The 17779-nt window shown below is 37.1% G+C and overlaps 1 protein-coding gene across 3 annotated transcripts in view; it reads left to right on the top strand.

Annotated features, from left to right (window-relative positions):
- Nucleotides 1-17779, top strand: part of UPF2 (UPF2 regulator of nonsense mediated mRNA decay) — a gene marked incomplete at its 3' end in the record, with an annotated part of 110474 nt that overhangs the window by 40508 nt on the left and 52187 nt on the right. For all 3 annotated transcript variants that reach the window (XR_014260522.1, XM_082449640.1, XM_082449641.1), the window contains exons 9-12: nt 882-990; nt 9100-9213; nt 11312-11428; nt 15840-16025. Coding sequence is in view for 2 of the 3 variants with exons in the window: in XM_082449640.1 (XP_082305766.1) it covers nt 882-990; nt 9100-9213; nt 11312-11428; nt 15840-16025 (526 nt within the window). The remainder of the gene's footprint in view (nt 1-881; nt 991-9099; nt 9214-11311; nt 11429-15839; nt 16026-17779) is intronic.

Here is a 17779-nt window from a genome sequence, read left to right as displayed (position 1 = left end):
TTTGAATTTTTCTAGTTTTTTGCTTACTTCCTCCCTGTCAGCTCTCATTACTTGCTGCTGTCAGTGCAGCTGCTTATATTAGTTCCTCACGGCTCCTCATCTTCAGAGTCTGGTCTGCTGAGTGTTGAATCATTGGATAATCAAGTTTTATAAAATAATGTCTGTGGCAGGAATGGAAAATAAATTTTTAGCTTGTGTGTTGATTCTGATTAGTAGTGGCTGCCTGGAGTGCTGGAATCTGGAGTTGCATCCAAATTTGATGAGAAAGTGCTCTGATGATGAAAGGGGACAGCAGCATGAGGAAATGCAGATTTGCGTTTACTGTCCTGAGTAAGAATCGAGAAGCCCCGTGTGAGAATCTGAGTGGGTTCTATAATGGGTAGAATAAGTTAGTGTGTGGGCTTTGTGATTTTTTTTTTTTTTTGACTTCTTAGATACCCTTTTGGTTATTGGTTACCCTTTTACATTGAGGTTTTGAAATAACTTATCCATGGATAAATGAAGGAAATGATTTAAAAGGATTGTTTTATACTGTTTAAGTTATCTTTGTTTATTTACTCAGTAATTATGTGATTAAAACTTTAAGCCATGTTTTCTTTGCTTGGTATTTCATATTTTATCAAAATTGAGTACTTGATGAAAATTGCAGATGTGCAGTAAATGTACTGAATGGAAAATACCAGATTATTAATAAACTTTCACAAGGCAAATTGAATTTCCAAATACTTCATTATGATGGCAATACATAGGCATGTCTGTATGATTATTGTTAGTTTTTATAATCATTTAATGTGTGAATATATCTGAGAAAGTTTAAATTTTAAAATGAGTTATTTCTGGTGTGCCTTTCCTTTTACACATATCACATATAACTTTTGCAGGTTGGATTTGCTACCATTTTATGCAAGATTGGTTGCTACATTGCATCCCTGCATGTCTGATGTAGCAGAGGATCTTTGTTCCATGCTGAGGGGGGATTTCAGATTTCATGTATGTATTTAAGCATTTATTTTGTAATATATATATATACACACACTTATGAGTGAGGATTCTTTAGTTTAAAAATATTATTATTTTATTGGTAAGCACATTTTGAAACTTGATAGTGGTATAACAGTTCAGAATGTATGGACTTCTAAATTTTTAAAATGTAAATCTACTCAACAAAGCTTGAAATTGATAAATGCTATTCCAATTTGGAGATGAGCTCTTGCTGCTACCTTGTTTTCCCATTGTAGGTTCTGCACTTCTTGCTTTTGTAAAGTAAAAACATTCTCCAAGGTCAAGAGAGCCAGCAGGCCTCATTGGTGTTCCCAGAAGAAATGTAGGATTGGCCATGACAAGTCAGGGCACACAGTGCCTGTAGGATGCCTATTTAGGTGTTGGGGGGTCCAACGTTTGGGGCACACGAAGTTGCGTAAATGCTTTGATCTCAGTGAGTGCTGTCATAGACCATGTTTTTATTGATTCTTGCCTTAAGAATCTTTAGCTTGAAGAAAGATTCTTAATAGAGTGCCCATGAGTGGTTCTCCCAAACCCATGTTACCCCACCATCTTGTGGATACAGGCTTGAAAGGAGTAAAAGGATACCTTAGCGGTGACTGAAAGTGAACATTGGTAGAATTTGAAAAGACATGAAACGCAAGTGTTCATGTATGCCCATGGAAAAATTGTGTTTGTAAAATTTAGCTTTATATAGCAAGTTGCTTGGAATGCAAATAAATGTTTGCTCTGCTCAATATGCATTTCATTGCACTAGCTATACACAAATCGATAGTATGGCTGAGCACCAGAACAGACATAATTCCTGAGGTCAGGAATCTCATGATGTAATTGGGAAGATAAGGCATAAATACTCATAAAAGCAAGAGTGAAATAAAAATTTAAACCCTAAATAAATTTGATATTATAAGGAAGTGCATGCTTAATTGCCAAATGAATTGTTGGAGAGTCAGTGCCTTGAGTCCAGAGAAAGCAAAAGTCTGTGTGAGGGGTGGAATGGCCTCTAAAGGCTTCTTGCCATGGGTGTTAATTTGTTAGTATGAGATTTGTGGGTAAGATTTTTCTGGGCCAGCTTTTTTGTGTTTCAGACTTTCATAGATAATATTAATCAAGGACAGGTTTCTATGTCTAGAGAAGTTTGGAAACACTGAGATCCAGGAAGTTAAACCGTTTTGCTTTTGTTTTATGGTAAGAATTCTCAAAGCTTTAATAGGGTAATGAGCACTGTGAGCCTTCTGGAAGGGGCTGAATATACAGTCACTCAAAAGACGCACTGTTTACATGCTGCTAGTTCGGGGGCAGATGCGTCTGAAGTCATATTGTTGGTATTTTAATCCCATCATACAGATACAGACAAGACACTGTTTTACTAGCAGGCAGTATGACTGCATTGTATGAGTTACATGTGTACACCCCTCCACCAAAGCTACAGTCAAACAAAACATGAGTTGCTGGACCAAGCATAATTAGTGCTTTTGGTGAGAAACCTAAAATTAAGAAAATTCTGTTCATGTGTACTTCCCATCCCATCTTTGAAAATTGGGGTGAGAGTTGAGGGAATTGGCATTTTTGTTATTGTTGTAAGGTTTCATTACAACTAGAAGAGTATCAGGATTCCAGAGTATATTTGGGAACTGCTGTTCTCAGGGGAGAGAAGAGAGGGCACTTGATGTCATCGATCACCTCTGCTTCCTCCAGGGTCTAGCCTTTCCCACCCTCAAATCTGCAGACTTTGCCATTGACTTTTTATCAGGCAATAAATGTGCTCAACACTCTCCCATCCTTAAAATAAAAACAGGAAAACTTTCCTCAACTGCACCTCTCCTCCCATCCTCTTTCATTTCCTTCTTGTTTGATGTTGTAGAGTACACGTGTCTCTTGCACTTCTGACGTTTACCCTTTGTTTTACCGTCATAGCGCCCTGGCAGAAACCACCAGTGTCCTCCTAATCGCCTCATCCTAGTTGATGTCCCTGCAGATTCTGAATTGCTGGACTCCCCTGCCTTTTAGGAAACTCATTCTGACTGTACCACATACTAGCATTGTAACTTTGGCCAAGTTACTTAAGTGCTCCATACCTCGATTTCCTGGCTTGTTAAGTGGGATAATTTGTATTTTAATAAATTTATTTATTTATTTATTTTTGGCTGCGTTGGGTCTTCGTTGCTGCGCGTGGGCTTTCTCTAGTTGCGGCGAGCGGGGGCTGCTCTTTGTTGCGGTGCGCGGGCTTCTCATTGCGGTGGCTTCTCGTTGCGGAGCACAGGCTCTAGGCGCGAGGGCTTCAGTAGTTGTGGCACGTGGCCTCAGTAGTTGTGGCTCGCGGGCTCTAGAGTGCAGGCTCAGTAGTTGTGGTGCATGGGCTTAGTTGCTCAGTGGCATGTGGGATCTTCCCGGACCAGGGCTCGAACTTGTGTCCCCTGCATTGGCAGGCGGATTCTTCTTCTTCACTGCACCACCAGGGAAGTCCCAATTTGTATCTTTTTAAATGTGATTGTTCTTACTGATTAAACGAGATAATTCATATAAAGCTCATCACACAGATGTCATTATAATAATAATTACCTCTTCTCTACCACCACTCTCTCCTGCTTCTCACTTATGACTGCTCTCCTCAATATCCTTTGCTCTTTTTTCCAGCTGAGTTTATATGTTGGTGTTCCTTCCCCAGACTTTCTTCCTTCACCCTCCTTTATGATGGAATACAGTTTACCTGGGGTTCAGGTGGCATCTATTTCCCAGCAGCCTCACGTATATATCTCTTGCCAGAACCTCTCTCCTGGTGCTTAATAAGTTCTCATGTACTTTTAGCTAAATACATCCATAAAACTCATTTTCTTCTCAAAAATGTCTTTATCCTTCACTTTCTTATACCAGCTTCTATATTCTCCCTATAAATTTGCAATGTATTTTATCTAATCACTGAGGGAAGTACATCTACTTTCACCCCTCTGACATTCGGGAGCCAAATTTGCCAAATTCTATTGATATATCTGCTAAAACACCTCCTCAAGGCTAGCGTCTCTCCTTCATTCCCAGTGCTGCTGTCTTTCACTCTCTGTAGCTTGAATTAGGAGAATAGCTGTTTCACCAGGTTTCCCATCTCTGGCTTCTATCCAGCTCCAACATATTGTCACAATTGATCCTATTTGTCCCGTGCTTAAGAACCTCACCTGAGAAATAACGCTGGTTAGCAAAACAGTATGAAGTCTCACCTGGTAGAGAAATTCTAGTTAAAGCAACGGATTTGCTAATTTGACTAACAGGTTAGTGAAGGTAATAACAATGAGAAACCATCACATATACTTGAGATTGGAATTTGGAGAAGGAATTTGGCAGCATGTTTCAAGATCCTTAGAGGCAATTCATACAGTGGACAACTCTGGGAATCTGTCCCAAGTAAACAATTCTAAGTACCCCAGAAAGCTTTATTCACATCATGAATTGTAATAGGGAAAAAAAGGAAACTAATCTAGAAGTCCAACAATGGATTAAGAAAATGGTCATATAATCATAATGCTGAAATGATATAGAACCATTGAAAGTCTTGTTTACCAAAAAGTTTTCAAATCACAGAGAAAGTGCTTTTTTTTTTAAACATTTTTATTGGAGTATAATTGCTTTACAGTGGTATGTTAGTTTCTGCTTTATAACAAAGAGAATCAGCTACACATATACATATATCCCCATATCTCCTCCCTCTTGCGTCTCCCCCCATCCTTCCTATCCCACCCCTCTAGGTGGTCAGAAAGCACTGAGCTGATCTCCCTGTGCTATGCAGCTGCTTCCCACTAGCTAGCTATTTTACATTTGGTAGTGTATATATGTCCATGCCACTCTCTCACTTCATCCCAGCTGACCCTTCCCCCTCCCTGTGTCCTCAAGTCCATTCTCTATGAAAGTGCTTTTTTTAAGGGGAAAATAAGCAAGCTCTAAAATCTTACACATAATAAATTTATAGTTATGTTAAAATTCTTGGCAAGTAAAGACTAGAAAAAATTGTATATCAGTATGCTACCAGTGGCTGTCTTTGGATAGTGGGGTTATGCGAAATTTTTTTCCTTTCTAGTTTTCTGTGTCCTCCACATTTTTAGCAAGGCCTACTTCTTTAATAATGGAGAAGACAACTTTTATTTAAATATAGCCATATCACCCTCACTGATGGACATTTTTGAAATCAGTGATCTTCTAACTTTTTTGATCAAGCCTCTCTGTTGGTAAAATAAGTTGACCACATATCCCAGTATAGGCATATTTATGTATAAATTATATGCATTTGTAATTCTACCAGATATTTTATGTATATCATAAAACATACAAAAATAACTTTAAAAGTATGAGATAAAAAACAAAAACATAAATAGATGTTTCAACATTTCTTTTTCCCCACACCCCAGTAGATCAAGAGTCTTGCCCTCCCTATTTGGAGATCAGTGGTCCCTAGAATAAAATAAATAAGTTTCTTTGAAGGCAAATTTACTTATTTATAAACCCAGTGCCTACTTAGTGTTTAGAGTGTAGTGGATTTTCCAAAAAATTAGTTGAATGATTGAATGTTTATGTAAAACAAAATGAACAAATTATGGAGGACAGAAAATATAATATTTGGGTGAAGTTATAGAGGGGCCGGTTTGGGGCAAAGGGTTCTTCCTCCAGAGGAATAATGAATGATAGGCCTTGGAAATTTTTACTTTTGTATCTTGACATATCTGAAGAGTTTTTATTAATGTGTATGAATTTAGTTATTTGAGTAATCTCAATTCCAGCTGTTATTAATAAATGAGTTGTAAGCAGCATTTTTGCTAAATTTGATTATGTAAGTAAAATCTGAGACATTATTGAACTAAAAATATATAGAAAATTTTACACTGTTAATTTATCTGTATTTACTTTTACAGAAGTGTTTGACATACCATTTGATCCTAAAGAGTCAACAAATGAGATTGGACAGTATTAAATGAGACGTCAGAATAAGTCTGTTTTTTATGTCACAGTCTTTTGAAAAGCCTTCAGTTTTTTTCATCTGAAAATGAGGGAGTGAGATAATTGATTTCTAATACTTCATTTAAAAATTCTACAATCTTGTCATGTTAGTTAGATTGTACCTCCTTAACCTCAATAATATTTAGGAATAATTGTGAATGATACACTATGTTATGTGTTTTGTAAACTGTGATGCTCAGTAATACTTAAATTGTATGATCTCCACAGCACAGTTGTTAAGAGCTTGTGCATCCAGAATCACCCAGGGAGATTTTTAAAAACATGTATATGTATTTCCCAGCCCTACTCCCTCTAAAGATTCAGCCTTCAGTATATCATTTTTCAAATGCTTCTTTATACTTTTTCTATTTCTACATTTCTTTAACTGTAAAAGAAATACATGCTCAGTGTGGGTGATTTAGAAAATATATAAAGAAGAAAGAAAGGAGGGGGAACCTCATAATATCATCACTTAAAGCAAACCTTGTTAATATTTTAGTATGTTTTCTTTACTTTTTTTCTTCTGTAGTTTTTGATGGATGCTTTTGTATTTTATGTACAATTTCCCACTTTTATTTCTCACTCAGAAGTATTTTACAGCATCATTTAAAACACTTCTCAAGCATCATTTTAAAGTTTGTATACTCTTTTGTCCTAGACGTTAATTGCTTAGTATCAAGTGAAGTATAGTTATCATCATTACTGCCCCATCATCATCATCCTTGTTTTTAATCCTTATTTTACCAAGTGAGCCAGTAGGTTCAGGGAGTTTTATATGAATTGTTCAAGATTATATACCCCTACCCCAACCCCAAATGGCATGAAATGACCACAGGACCTCAGGTGTTGTGACTGTAGATCTTTTAGTCTTTCACGTCACTGCAATATGTATATAAACATTAAGCATTTTCATTAATTTGTTCACTCAGTGAACACTGATTTTGTGTCAATGTATTAGTGATACAATGTACAAATGTGGATAATATTAATAATGGCTAATACTTAGTGAACTCTTCGTGGTCTAAGTCACTATTGATTGTGCTTTGTATGTATCAGTTCACTTAATTAAGACTCATAACTGTATGATATAGGTTACTTTCATTAGTTCCATTTTACAGATGAGGAAATTGAGGCACAGAGTTTAAGTAACAGTAAGTGATAAAGCTGGGAATTAAACCTAGCAGATCTGGTCCAGAGTCTACCCTCTTAATCTAGAGTGTAGGTGAAACTTGCCTCGGAGTTCACAAAATAAGATAAATTAAAAGAGGAGCTTTTTTTTTAATATATAAATTTATTTATTTATTTTTGGGTGCCTTGGATCTTCGTTGCTGCACGCGGGCTTTCTCTAGTTGCGGCGAGCGGGGTCTACTCTTCGTTGTGGTGCGTGGGCTTCTCATTGCGGTGGCTTCTCTTGTTGTGGAGCATGGGCTCTAGGCGTGCGGGCTTCAGTAGTTGTGGCTTGTGGGCTCTAGATTGCAGGCTCAGTAGTTGTGGCGCATGGTCTTAGTTGCTCCTCGGCATGTGGGATCTTCCCGGACCAGGGCTCGAACCCGTGTCCCCTGCATTGGCAGGCAGATTCTTAACCACTGTGCCACCAGGGAAGTCCCAAGAGGAGCTTTTTGTATGCAGTACTTATCAAACACCTATTTGTGAAAACACCTTTATGAAGGCTAAATTGCAAGGCTAGAATAAATAGTCAAATTTATTCAATATTACTTTGCTTAATAGACTAATTAAAGTAGAGTCTAGTTCTAGTTTTTTCTATTTGTCTCTAATCTCAAAGCTATTTTGTATGCTTGAATGACGTGATTAAAGTTCTGTAAGTTGAGTTTTTGTGATTTTATTTTTAGTTGCAGTTTTATTGATGCTTTAGATTAAATATAGTTATAGTGAGTTTCTAATTTCCTCTGATTTAAGTGAGTAAGCATGGTTTTGTTCAAAAATTATCACTGAAGATCTAAAAAGTCTAAACACCTACCTCTGTTTGCTATAGAAAGTAGGTCCTTAAAAAGGAAGATGATAAATTCCATTAATTGTAAGCTGTCTATGTAGAAGTTTAATACTTATGTAAAAGATTGTTACTAATTGTCCAGGTGCGGGTGAGGTTTGGACTTATTTTGAATCCCAGCACATGATAGAGCAGTGGAATTCTCAAGTACAAGTCTGGAGTCTGGGGTTTTGGTACTGATCCTTGGTCGGGTCATTTGACAGCTTTGTGTTCTTCTACTGTTGTTGTTTTAACTATTAAATCAGAATTATACAGCTTTTGCTCCTTTCTCAGGGTGTTGTTATGTGGAACAAATAAGATAGGATAGTACTCTGAAAAAATAAGGAACACTAAACTAGTTCAAAGCACTACCGTATTATTGTTATTGTTTTTCACAGAAAAGGCTTCTAGACTACAGGTTTGGTTTTCTGGTGAAAATGTAATTCTGAGGTTAAATCCAATTACATTTATCGTGACGTGTCTGTTCACATGGTACTGTTGTAATAGGATTTTGTTATGTTCAATATTGCTTGAAATGTGTGCCTAAGTAGAGGGCTTATATTTGCAAAGGATTTGAACTTTGATATACGACTGTGACTGTTGATAAAAAATAGTGATTGTATTGGAAATTTCATTGTACAATAAAAAATGTATATAGTTCATAATTATAATACACTAACTGAGCCTTAATATTTTTGCTTAAGTGAGCTCTTGGTGTTTATTGTTTTTAAAGCAGCATTTCCTAAAGTGTATTCCTTATAATATTAATTTAACAAACTAGTCGTTGTTACCATTTCAAAAGAGGGGTTTATATTGCCAAATAAATTTGAGAAACATTGAATTAAATTAAGTTAAACAGGTTTCTTTATTTGAGAGCCTCTTAAGGCTGATGAAATGCATCGTTTCCCCAAATTATTTGACCATGAAACAGTTTTGCAAAGCATGTCCTGGCACTGGTGTTCCACAGAGCTTATTTTGCTTTAACTTAAGATAATTTGAATATGGCAAGAAATTATGCCCAAATTTATTTAAAATATCTAGAGTGAATTCAGTCTTATTAAAATAACAATTCTTATCACAGATTTCAAAGTGTTAATTATTTAAGCAATGTCTCTTCTCTTAATTTGTAGGTACGAAAAAAGGACCAGATCAATATTGAAACAAAGAACAAAACTGTTCGTTTTATTGGAGAACTCACTAAGTTTAAGATGTTCACAAAAAATGATACACTGCATTGTTTGAAGGTTAGTGGTGAATCATTTGAAATATTTTTTAATAGACACATCTAAAGTTTTAATGCTTCAGTTTATAAATGCTGGGAAATGATGTAATTAAGAAATATTTGATTAATCTACAGGAAGACAAGGAGTAAAAAGGAACAATAAACAGATGAACAAAATAGAGAACAAATAATAAGATGGTAGATACAAATACAAGTATAATAGTAATTGCATGAAATGTAGAAGGACAAAATACATTAAGTAAAAGCCTTACAAATGTAAGACTTGATTAAAACAACAACATTATATGCTGACTACAAGGAAGATGCCCTTAAATATTAACACCAGGAAGCCTAAAATAAAAAGATGGGGGAAATAGACCATGGAAGCACTAAAAATAAATAAATAAATAAAAGCACCTGGTTTTATTATTATCAGACAAAGTAGGCTTTAAGGCACAAAGCATTATTAGAAATAAAGAAACATAGTTCATAATGATGATGAGGTCCTTTGAATAGGAAAGTGTGTTACCTTCCTGAATCAGTATGCATCCAGTACTGTATTTTTAGAATACATAAAGCAAAAAATCGACAAGGAAAGAGAAGTAAATCCACAATTACAGTGAGAGACTTGAAAACACCTTTTAGTAGCTGAAAGCATTGGCAGACAACATTAGTAAGTGTATTCAGGATTGAACAACACAGTTAACAACCTTAATCTAATTGACACTATACCCAACAGGATCAGAATTTATAACCTCTTCAAATGCACATGGATGATTTACCAAAATCAACCAAAAAGAAGGTCTCAGCAAGTTCAAAAAAATTGAAATTATTCAGATTATTTTTTTTTGTCCACAATAGAATTAAGGTAGAAATTCATTAGTAACTAGTTTCGTGTGGTAAAGCTGATGCAGCATAGATGAAATAATTCTTCTACATTTGGAATTGGTCATTACTAACAATAACAAATTTTTTATCAGGTTGATTTCTTTAAGATATCACTAGGTATGTCACACAAAATGGTTCTCATGGGTTCAAATACATTTGGAAAACCCTGAGTTAAACAACTTTCTTTACTGCATGATTTCTTAAGAGTATTTAAAATATTAATAATCGTCATAAATATTCAAGGGGTTAAGTCTCCTAAACCTACTTGGAGCATCTCAGGAGACTACAAAGTACGTTAGGGGAACTTTGGACAGCACTTTAAGAGAGGTTGTGAAAGTTTTTTCAACGCTGTCATTGAAAGGAGTCATGCCATGAACAACTTAGACATATTAGTATATTTCTTTATATTAATTACTGATATATATAGGAAAAATATACATTTATTTGACACAGGTTCATTTCTGTACATTTGTTTTAAGGAAATAATCATAAACGTGCACAAATTTATCTGCAAGAATGTCACACCATTGTTTATAGTAGCAAAAAATTGTAAACAATTTGGATGTCCCATAAATAAGAATCAGTTAAGTTTTAGTATAGTTCATATTATAAGTACTATGCACCCTTTAAATCATGCCATAGAAGGATAATAAGGACGTGGAAAAATACTCATGTTAGCCCAAGAAAACCAAATTATTAAATGATATGTGTAAATCTTTTTTGGCTTAGAAAATGTGCACAGAAAAATATTGGGGGGATAAATAGTAAAATGTGGTAATGTGTTTGTAAATTTCATACAGTAAGGCTTTTGTTGTCAGAAGTTTAAAGGTAAATGTCATATAAACCAAAACCAAAAAGCTATTTAGAAAATGTTAGCTATGTCTGTGGCATTTGCTTAAATACATAGCATCTCCTGATAAATATAAAACGGGCTTTGATAAATTAGTTTTCATATATCTATCTAAAAGGAACGACATTAAATATCCTGAAGTTTTTAGATAAAATTCTATGGCCTAACACAAAGATACCCAGTGATGAAGCTTGGCATCTAAAGTAGACTGGGTTTTTTTTTTTAATTGAATTGTAGTTGATTTACAATATTGTGTTTAGCTTTTCTTCTTTTTACAGTGACATTTTAAAACTTGTTGCACACATGAGGTGCATAATATTTTCTTTCTCTAATAGGATTGAAATGTTGTCTTTGTGGTTTTTCATCATTATTATTTTTACAGATGCTTCTATCAGACTTTTCCCATCACCATATTGAAATGGCATGTACCCTACTAGAAACATGTGGAAGATTTCTTTTCAGATCTCCAGAATCTCACCTGAGGACCAGTGTACTTTTGGTAAGGGCTTGAGGATCCTAGCAAGAGGTTGAGGTTCTTGATTTACTCCAGGGGTTAAAAATTTTGATGAGTGCCTTTTATCTTGCTCTGCCATTTAAACACTTCTACCTAAACTAGAACTCCAGCCATTCCTGGAGAGCTGTAGGAATTTTTCTCATTTGACTTCCAGTGAGTTCACACTATTGTAAAGGGGGATTAAATTCAGCTCCAGATAACTTTTTACAAATGATGCAGAGGAGCAGGTACTCTAAATACTATTGTGTTAGAGCCCTCTTTGTGGGTGTTCTTGGTACATCGTTACTGTGCCATAAGCACATAAATTATAAAGCTTAAATTTTTTAAATTGGAAAACATAGAACATAAGCTTGAAAAATTAACTTGGGGGAGAAGATATTTCTTAAGCTAATTAGGATGCCAGCATGGCCATCAAGTTTATTAAGCAATTAAGTTAATACGCTTATTGGTAATACCCATGCATTCGACTGCAGCCTTTGCAGGGGAGAGAGTGTGGTGGGGGAGGGTGTCAGTGTTAGCCCTGGTTTAGGACTCCCCGGGAAGAGACTGTCATTACATCAGTGTTGCTTTTACGGACGTGTTGATTGTGTCGTTTTCTCTAGGTGTGTTATTTTTTAGAATCTAGTTGTAAGCTTGAATACTTCTCTGGCAATATTTAAAATGAAAAAAACATGGGAATTTATTTCTAGTAAACAAAAATATTAATGTGAAGGCCATCACATGGACTTTATATCCACATTCTCTCTAGGCTTATTCATATAATAGTCATTCCAAGTTCAAATTTTTATTGTAACACAGAAAAAATTCTTCCTTCTCTTTGGCTCAAGCTGGTAAGGTTAAATGAGACACTGCATATGAAAATGTAATAGAGATGCCAAGAAAGCTTAGGTTTTAAAAATGTCTGTATTTTATTTGTAATATTGAACCCTCTATGTTTACTTTTTGCCAGGGAAAGTTTACTAGTTGTGGTGGTGTGGATGCTTATCCCATTGCTGGAAACCAAAGTTCTTCCTGCCCGTCTGGTTTTCTTCGCTCAGCGGATCTTTCCCCCTCTTGTAGCGAAAGCAGCTAGCCTTTATCATTGATTGTCTTGCTTTCTGGATAGGAGCCTTGTTTATCATATAACGCTTTTGGGGCTCCTCCTATGTGTTAGGCACTGAACTCAGTTCTGCAGGGATGTTATGGCTGGTTGGGGGTGGTTACTACAAGGAAACGAAACATAGTTGCCATCCTCAAAGTGGTCCATATCTAGTGCTAATTCCAGTGTAGCGTTTAAGTGCTTTAACAGAGAGAGGTATGCGGAGGATTTTATGGGCTCATGGAGGGAGTACTTAAGCCAGACTGAATGAGTCAGGAGAGATCTTCCCTAACAGCTTCCCAGTGTTTATTGAGTGTTTATTGAGTCTGACTCTTCTGTCAGACCCTTGGGATGTAAAAGTGAGAAAGATAGTTCCTGCCCTCATGGAATTTGCAGTCTAATAACTCAGACAGATGGACAATTGGAACACAGGGAGGGGGATGCAATATAATACTGTGGGTCAGCATAGGGTATTATGTGTATAGATAGAAGAGGCGCTTAATCTAGTCTTGGTATGTCAGGAAAGGTTTCCTGGAAAAAATGGTGTTTATTTTAGAGACTAACCTGAGTCTCAAAGGCAGAGAAGAGAGATACACTGAGTCAAGAGGCTGCAGGTAAGACTGGAGACATAGGCACAGCCCCGAGTGTGATCACTGTGCTAAGGAACGAGGGTTTTCCCGCAGTGGTAGAGAGTAGCTATTGAAGGATGTTAAGCAGGTAGGATAGGTATGATCAGATTTATGGTTTAGAAAGATCGGTGTGGAGGAGATAACTGAGGTGGCTGAGGCCAGAGGTAGACAGAACAGTGAAACGGCTGTTTTCAAAACCTACGGGGAAAACAATGAAGAAATGGTAAGGATGGGGGGATGGGGAATAATAACTGGCTGTATGAAGAATTTTAGGAAGCAGAACTGATGAGATGTGATGGTGAGATACTAGGGACGAGGAAGAGAAAGGGCCCTAAGATAAGACCCCGGATTCCAGCATGAGCATCTGAGAGGATGATGGTGCCAGTCACAGAGATGAGGGAGTAGGAGGAGGGAAGAGATGGAGAGTTTGGTTTGAAGCACACGAACGCTTATGGGATGATCTAAAATATATCCATATTTGTTTGGGAACACATATAACCTTTTAACTGGTTTGCATTTAAAATTATTCTTGGCTGATGTTAAAAGTAGTTTGGTGTGGGGACTTCCCGGGCGGTCCAGTGGTTAAGACTTCGCCTTCCAATGCAGGGGGTGTGGGTTCCATCCCTGGTGTGGGAGCTAAGATCCCACATGCCTCCAGACCAAAAACAACCAAAATATAAAACAGAAGCAATATATTGTAACAAATTCAATAAAGACTTTAAAATTGGTCTACATCAAAAAAGAAAAAAGAAAGTTGTTTGGTGTGTGTGTTGGGGGAAAAGGTTCTAAAGTGGTCTACATAACAGGTTGAAACTAGTCTTGGTTTAAAACTGTTATGTATGTACAAATGAAAAGTTAAGTGTTGCATTATGTTTTGTCCAAAGAACTTACAGGGTGAGGTCATTATCTCTAGCCCTGTTAAACATGGAACTGTTCTCTCTGGAAGAGTCAACATTTAATAAGCATTCACAAATTATAAAATAGATGTCAGGAGAGGAGCTAGGCTACAACTTGTGTACTTTAGCAGATTCATAGACAAGAGAAACAATTGTGAAACTTGGTATACCCATAATTGAACTTATGAAAGAGCAGAATTTCCCCCCAGTATACGATGGTTTTACGTGTATGGAAAGGCAGACCATGGGAAAGATTTGAATGTGTTTTAAAAAATTCATTCATTACTTTGTATATTAATAAACATTAATTGCAAGCCTCCCATGTGCTAGGCCAGGCACTGTTTTACGTGCTGGGTTTACAGCAGTGAACATGCTGCAGCCCCTGCCCTCCCTGAGCTTGCAGACACAGCCTTCTTTCCAAAGCTTGAAGTCTTGCCTCCACCCGCCACCACCTGCCACCCCAGTCCAGACACCTGCTTGAAGCTCTTCAGTGCTTTTCTACAGGCTTCAAATCCAGCATTGTTACCACGGTCTGCAGAATGTGGTCTCACCGAGCCTCTCCTCACTCCTTAGAGCTGATCTCACGCCATTCCATGCTGGCGCCACACTGGCCTTCATGTAGCTCCTGTAACAGAGCCTTCTCTCCTCATTGCCTCTCGTCTTGCTGTTGCTTCTGCCTCAGGTGCTCTCTCTGTGTCTCTTCTCGACCTTTTGTCATCCTTCAGAGCACAACTCAAATGTCACTTTTGCAGAGAGGCTGTCCCTAAGCCACCCTGACTAAAGTGGGCTCTCATTACTCTCCATCTTAGGGCCTTGTTATTTTCCTTCATAACACTATTCACAATTAGTATTTAAAAGGTTGTTAGTTTATTTGTTGGCTTGTTTATTCTGTCTTCCTACGCCAGACTCTTAGGCTTCATGAAGGTAGGAGCCATGTCCGTCTTGTTCACTGGTGACTTCCAGCACCTAGCGTAGTGCCTGGCACATAGTAAGTGCCAAGTAAAATGTTGAATGGCTGAATAAATTCAGTAATCTTAATACTTAGTGTGGTGCTGTTTTAAGAACTAGGAGTACTGTTTGAAGATCTTCAACTGGTCAGTCCGTGGTTCTCAACTGGTGTCTAGTGGGTAGAGGTGAACGTTGCTGCAAAACATCCTGCAGTGCACAGAGCACCCTCCCCCCACACACCCCGACAAAGAACTATCCCGTCCAAAACGGCAGTGGTGCTGAGGTTGAGGATCCTGAAGTAGATGATGATTGACTGTTTTTAATCACCTCCTGGAGCTGATGCTGAGGCGTGTGGACAAGTTGTGACACTGGGGGCTTTTAGTTTTCTTGTCTGTAGAGATATGTCAGATTTACCGGGTACAACATTGGATGGCGCAGGCTCTCAGAGTAAAGTTATTCTCAGCTGTTGTGTGTGGACCAGCCAGAGGCATTCACCCCTTTATTTATATTGTTGGTCCTTAATTTCAGTCACTCGTATATAAGCCTTGTTTTACGTAGAATTCATATAGTTTGGCAGAGTTATAAGTCAAGTTATATTTGTAACAGAGTTCTCTGAGTATTTTATTGGACAAGGCCTAAGACCAAGCAGTTATGGACTAATTTGTTCTAAAAACATGATTAGTGATATAACAATTAGTATGCTTGCATACTCTTAGAAATACCTAGTAATTGTTTTTTCCCTTTTCTAGCCCTTTATCTTGAAATCTTATCACTGAGAGTAGAACTTTAGTTAGGAAGAAAGAAACCTTAGAATGAAAGTATTTTGACTAGACTTTTTATTTTAGGAACAAATGATGAGAAAGAAACAAGCCATGCATCTCGATGCAAGATATGTCACAATGGTGGAGAATGCATATTACTACTGCAACCCACCTCCAGCTGAAAAAACAGTGAAAAAGAAACGTCCTCCTCTCCAGGAATATGTCCGGAAACTTTTGTACAAGGATCTCTCCAAGGTTACCACTGAGAAGGTAAATCTTAATGAAATCGTAGAACAGCAGTCAACTTGAGATTTGTGGTAGTGCTAAGCTTATATAACATTCAACCAAATTAATTCTTTTTCGTCCTAATGATAATAGTACTGATTGCAGTGCACTTTCCTTCTAGCCCTGCACCAAATTGTTTTAGGTCAGGGACATATATTTCAGTTTTCCTAGATCAGCTTGTTTATCAATTGCTTCAGTGCCCCACAAAGTATAGTTAGGAAATGTAAGTAGTTTGCATTATTCACATTTTGTAAATGGAGAAATTGAAGCAGAGTTGTTAAAGTCCCAGCAGTGGAGTTTAGGAGAGGTAGGATTAGATCCCAAGTTCCATTATGATTGATTCCATACAAGTCATCACAAGAAGGAATTCATACGATGATACATCATGTATGGGACATATGTTTTATTTTCCTTTTATGATAGTAACTTCTTATTCTAATTAAAATGGTAATTCTTCTAAATTTGATGTTGATGCTGTGTGTATATTTGAAACTATTACTTTGTCTCTGATGTTCTGTAATGAATTTGCCTTTAAATATTTTGCTTTCAGTACAGGGGTTCTTAACCTTAAGTAGGCTTTAAGAGGCCCGTGATCCTCTGGAACTTAATGATTTTGAATCTCTGGGCCTGTCTGTATTTTTCCGGAAGAGGGTCTGTAGCTTTCTTTAGATTCTCAGCAGGGGTCAATTTCCAGAAAAGGTTAAGAACCACCAACCTGTTACCTTAATTATTGTAGTTACCTTGTTAGAATCTTCACTTTTAAGTAAGACATGTTGAGTAAACATTTCTTGGTCAACTCTACAAGTTGAAACAACATGGTATGGTACTTTTTTCTTTTCAGGAAAAAAATTGAAGCAAATTAACGTCCGGACAGAGGAAACCTATGGGGAGGATAAGAGGCATGGAATAATACGTGTGTCATGGGTGGGCGGGGTAGAAGGTGATGACGAATGAGTGCAACTTTGAAAATTGAAGCCACCTTCAGGGATCCAGAGACAGTAGTTGTTTAAAACAACAGGATTTGAAAGCTGTTTTAGAATTGGCTAAAAGTTTGAAAAGTATGGAATGCTTATGCATTTGAGATGACATTAACATTTCCATTGAAGCTGATATGAGAACATATTTAGTGCTTGAAAGGTGGATTGTGGGTATAGAGTAGAGATGAAAGGACTGCTTTACATTCTGCCAGCAGTATCCATTTTCTTTCAGAATAAAAATGGAAAGAACTTGATGATGACTAGATCTCTGCTGATTATCTCATTACCAGTAGAGATTTTGAAAGTAATAGCTAACTTTTACGGGGTGCTTGTAATGCGCCAGACACATTCCTACGTACTTCACGCACTTTAACTTGTCTAACCCTTAGACCAGACTTATGGAGTAAGTGCCTATCATCTCCCCTTTACATCCAAGGAAACTGTGTGATGTCAGTCTTGCTGTTGTGTCCTCCATCTTTTTTTTTTTTAAGATTTTTTTGATGTGGACCATTTTTTTTTTTAAGTCTTTATTGAATTTGTTACAATATTGCTTCTGTTTTATGTTTTGGTTTTTTGGCCTCGAGGCATGTGGGATCTTAGCTCCCCGTCCAGCGACCAAACCTGTACCCCATGCACTGGAAGGCAAAGTCTTAACCACTGGACCACCAGGGAAGTCCTGTGTCCTCCATCTTAAGGGATCTTTTAACCAGTTGACCTTGGGTTTATTTCCTTATTGGAAATTTTTCATTTATAAAAAGAAGT

The sequence above is a fragment of the Balaenoptera physalus genome, assembly GCF_965194825.1.
Source record: "Balaenoptera physalus genome assembly, chromosome: 2".
Taxonomy (NCBI): domain Eukaryota; kingdom Metazoa; phylum Chordata; class Mammalia; order Artiodactyla; family Balaenopteridae; genus Balaenoptera; species Balaenoptera physalus.
The sequence above is the reverse complement of the archived record's forward strand: the minus strand, read 5'-3'. Positions and strand labels throughout refer to the sequence as shown.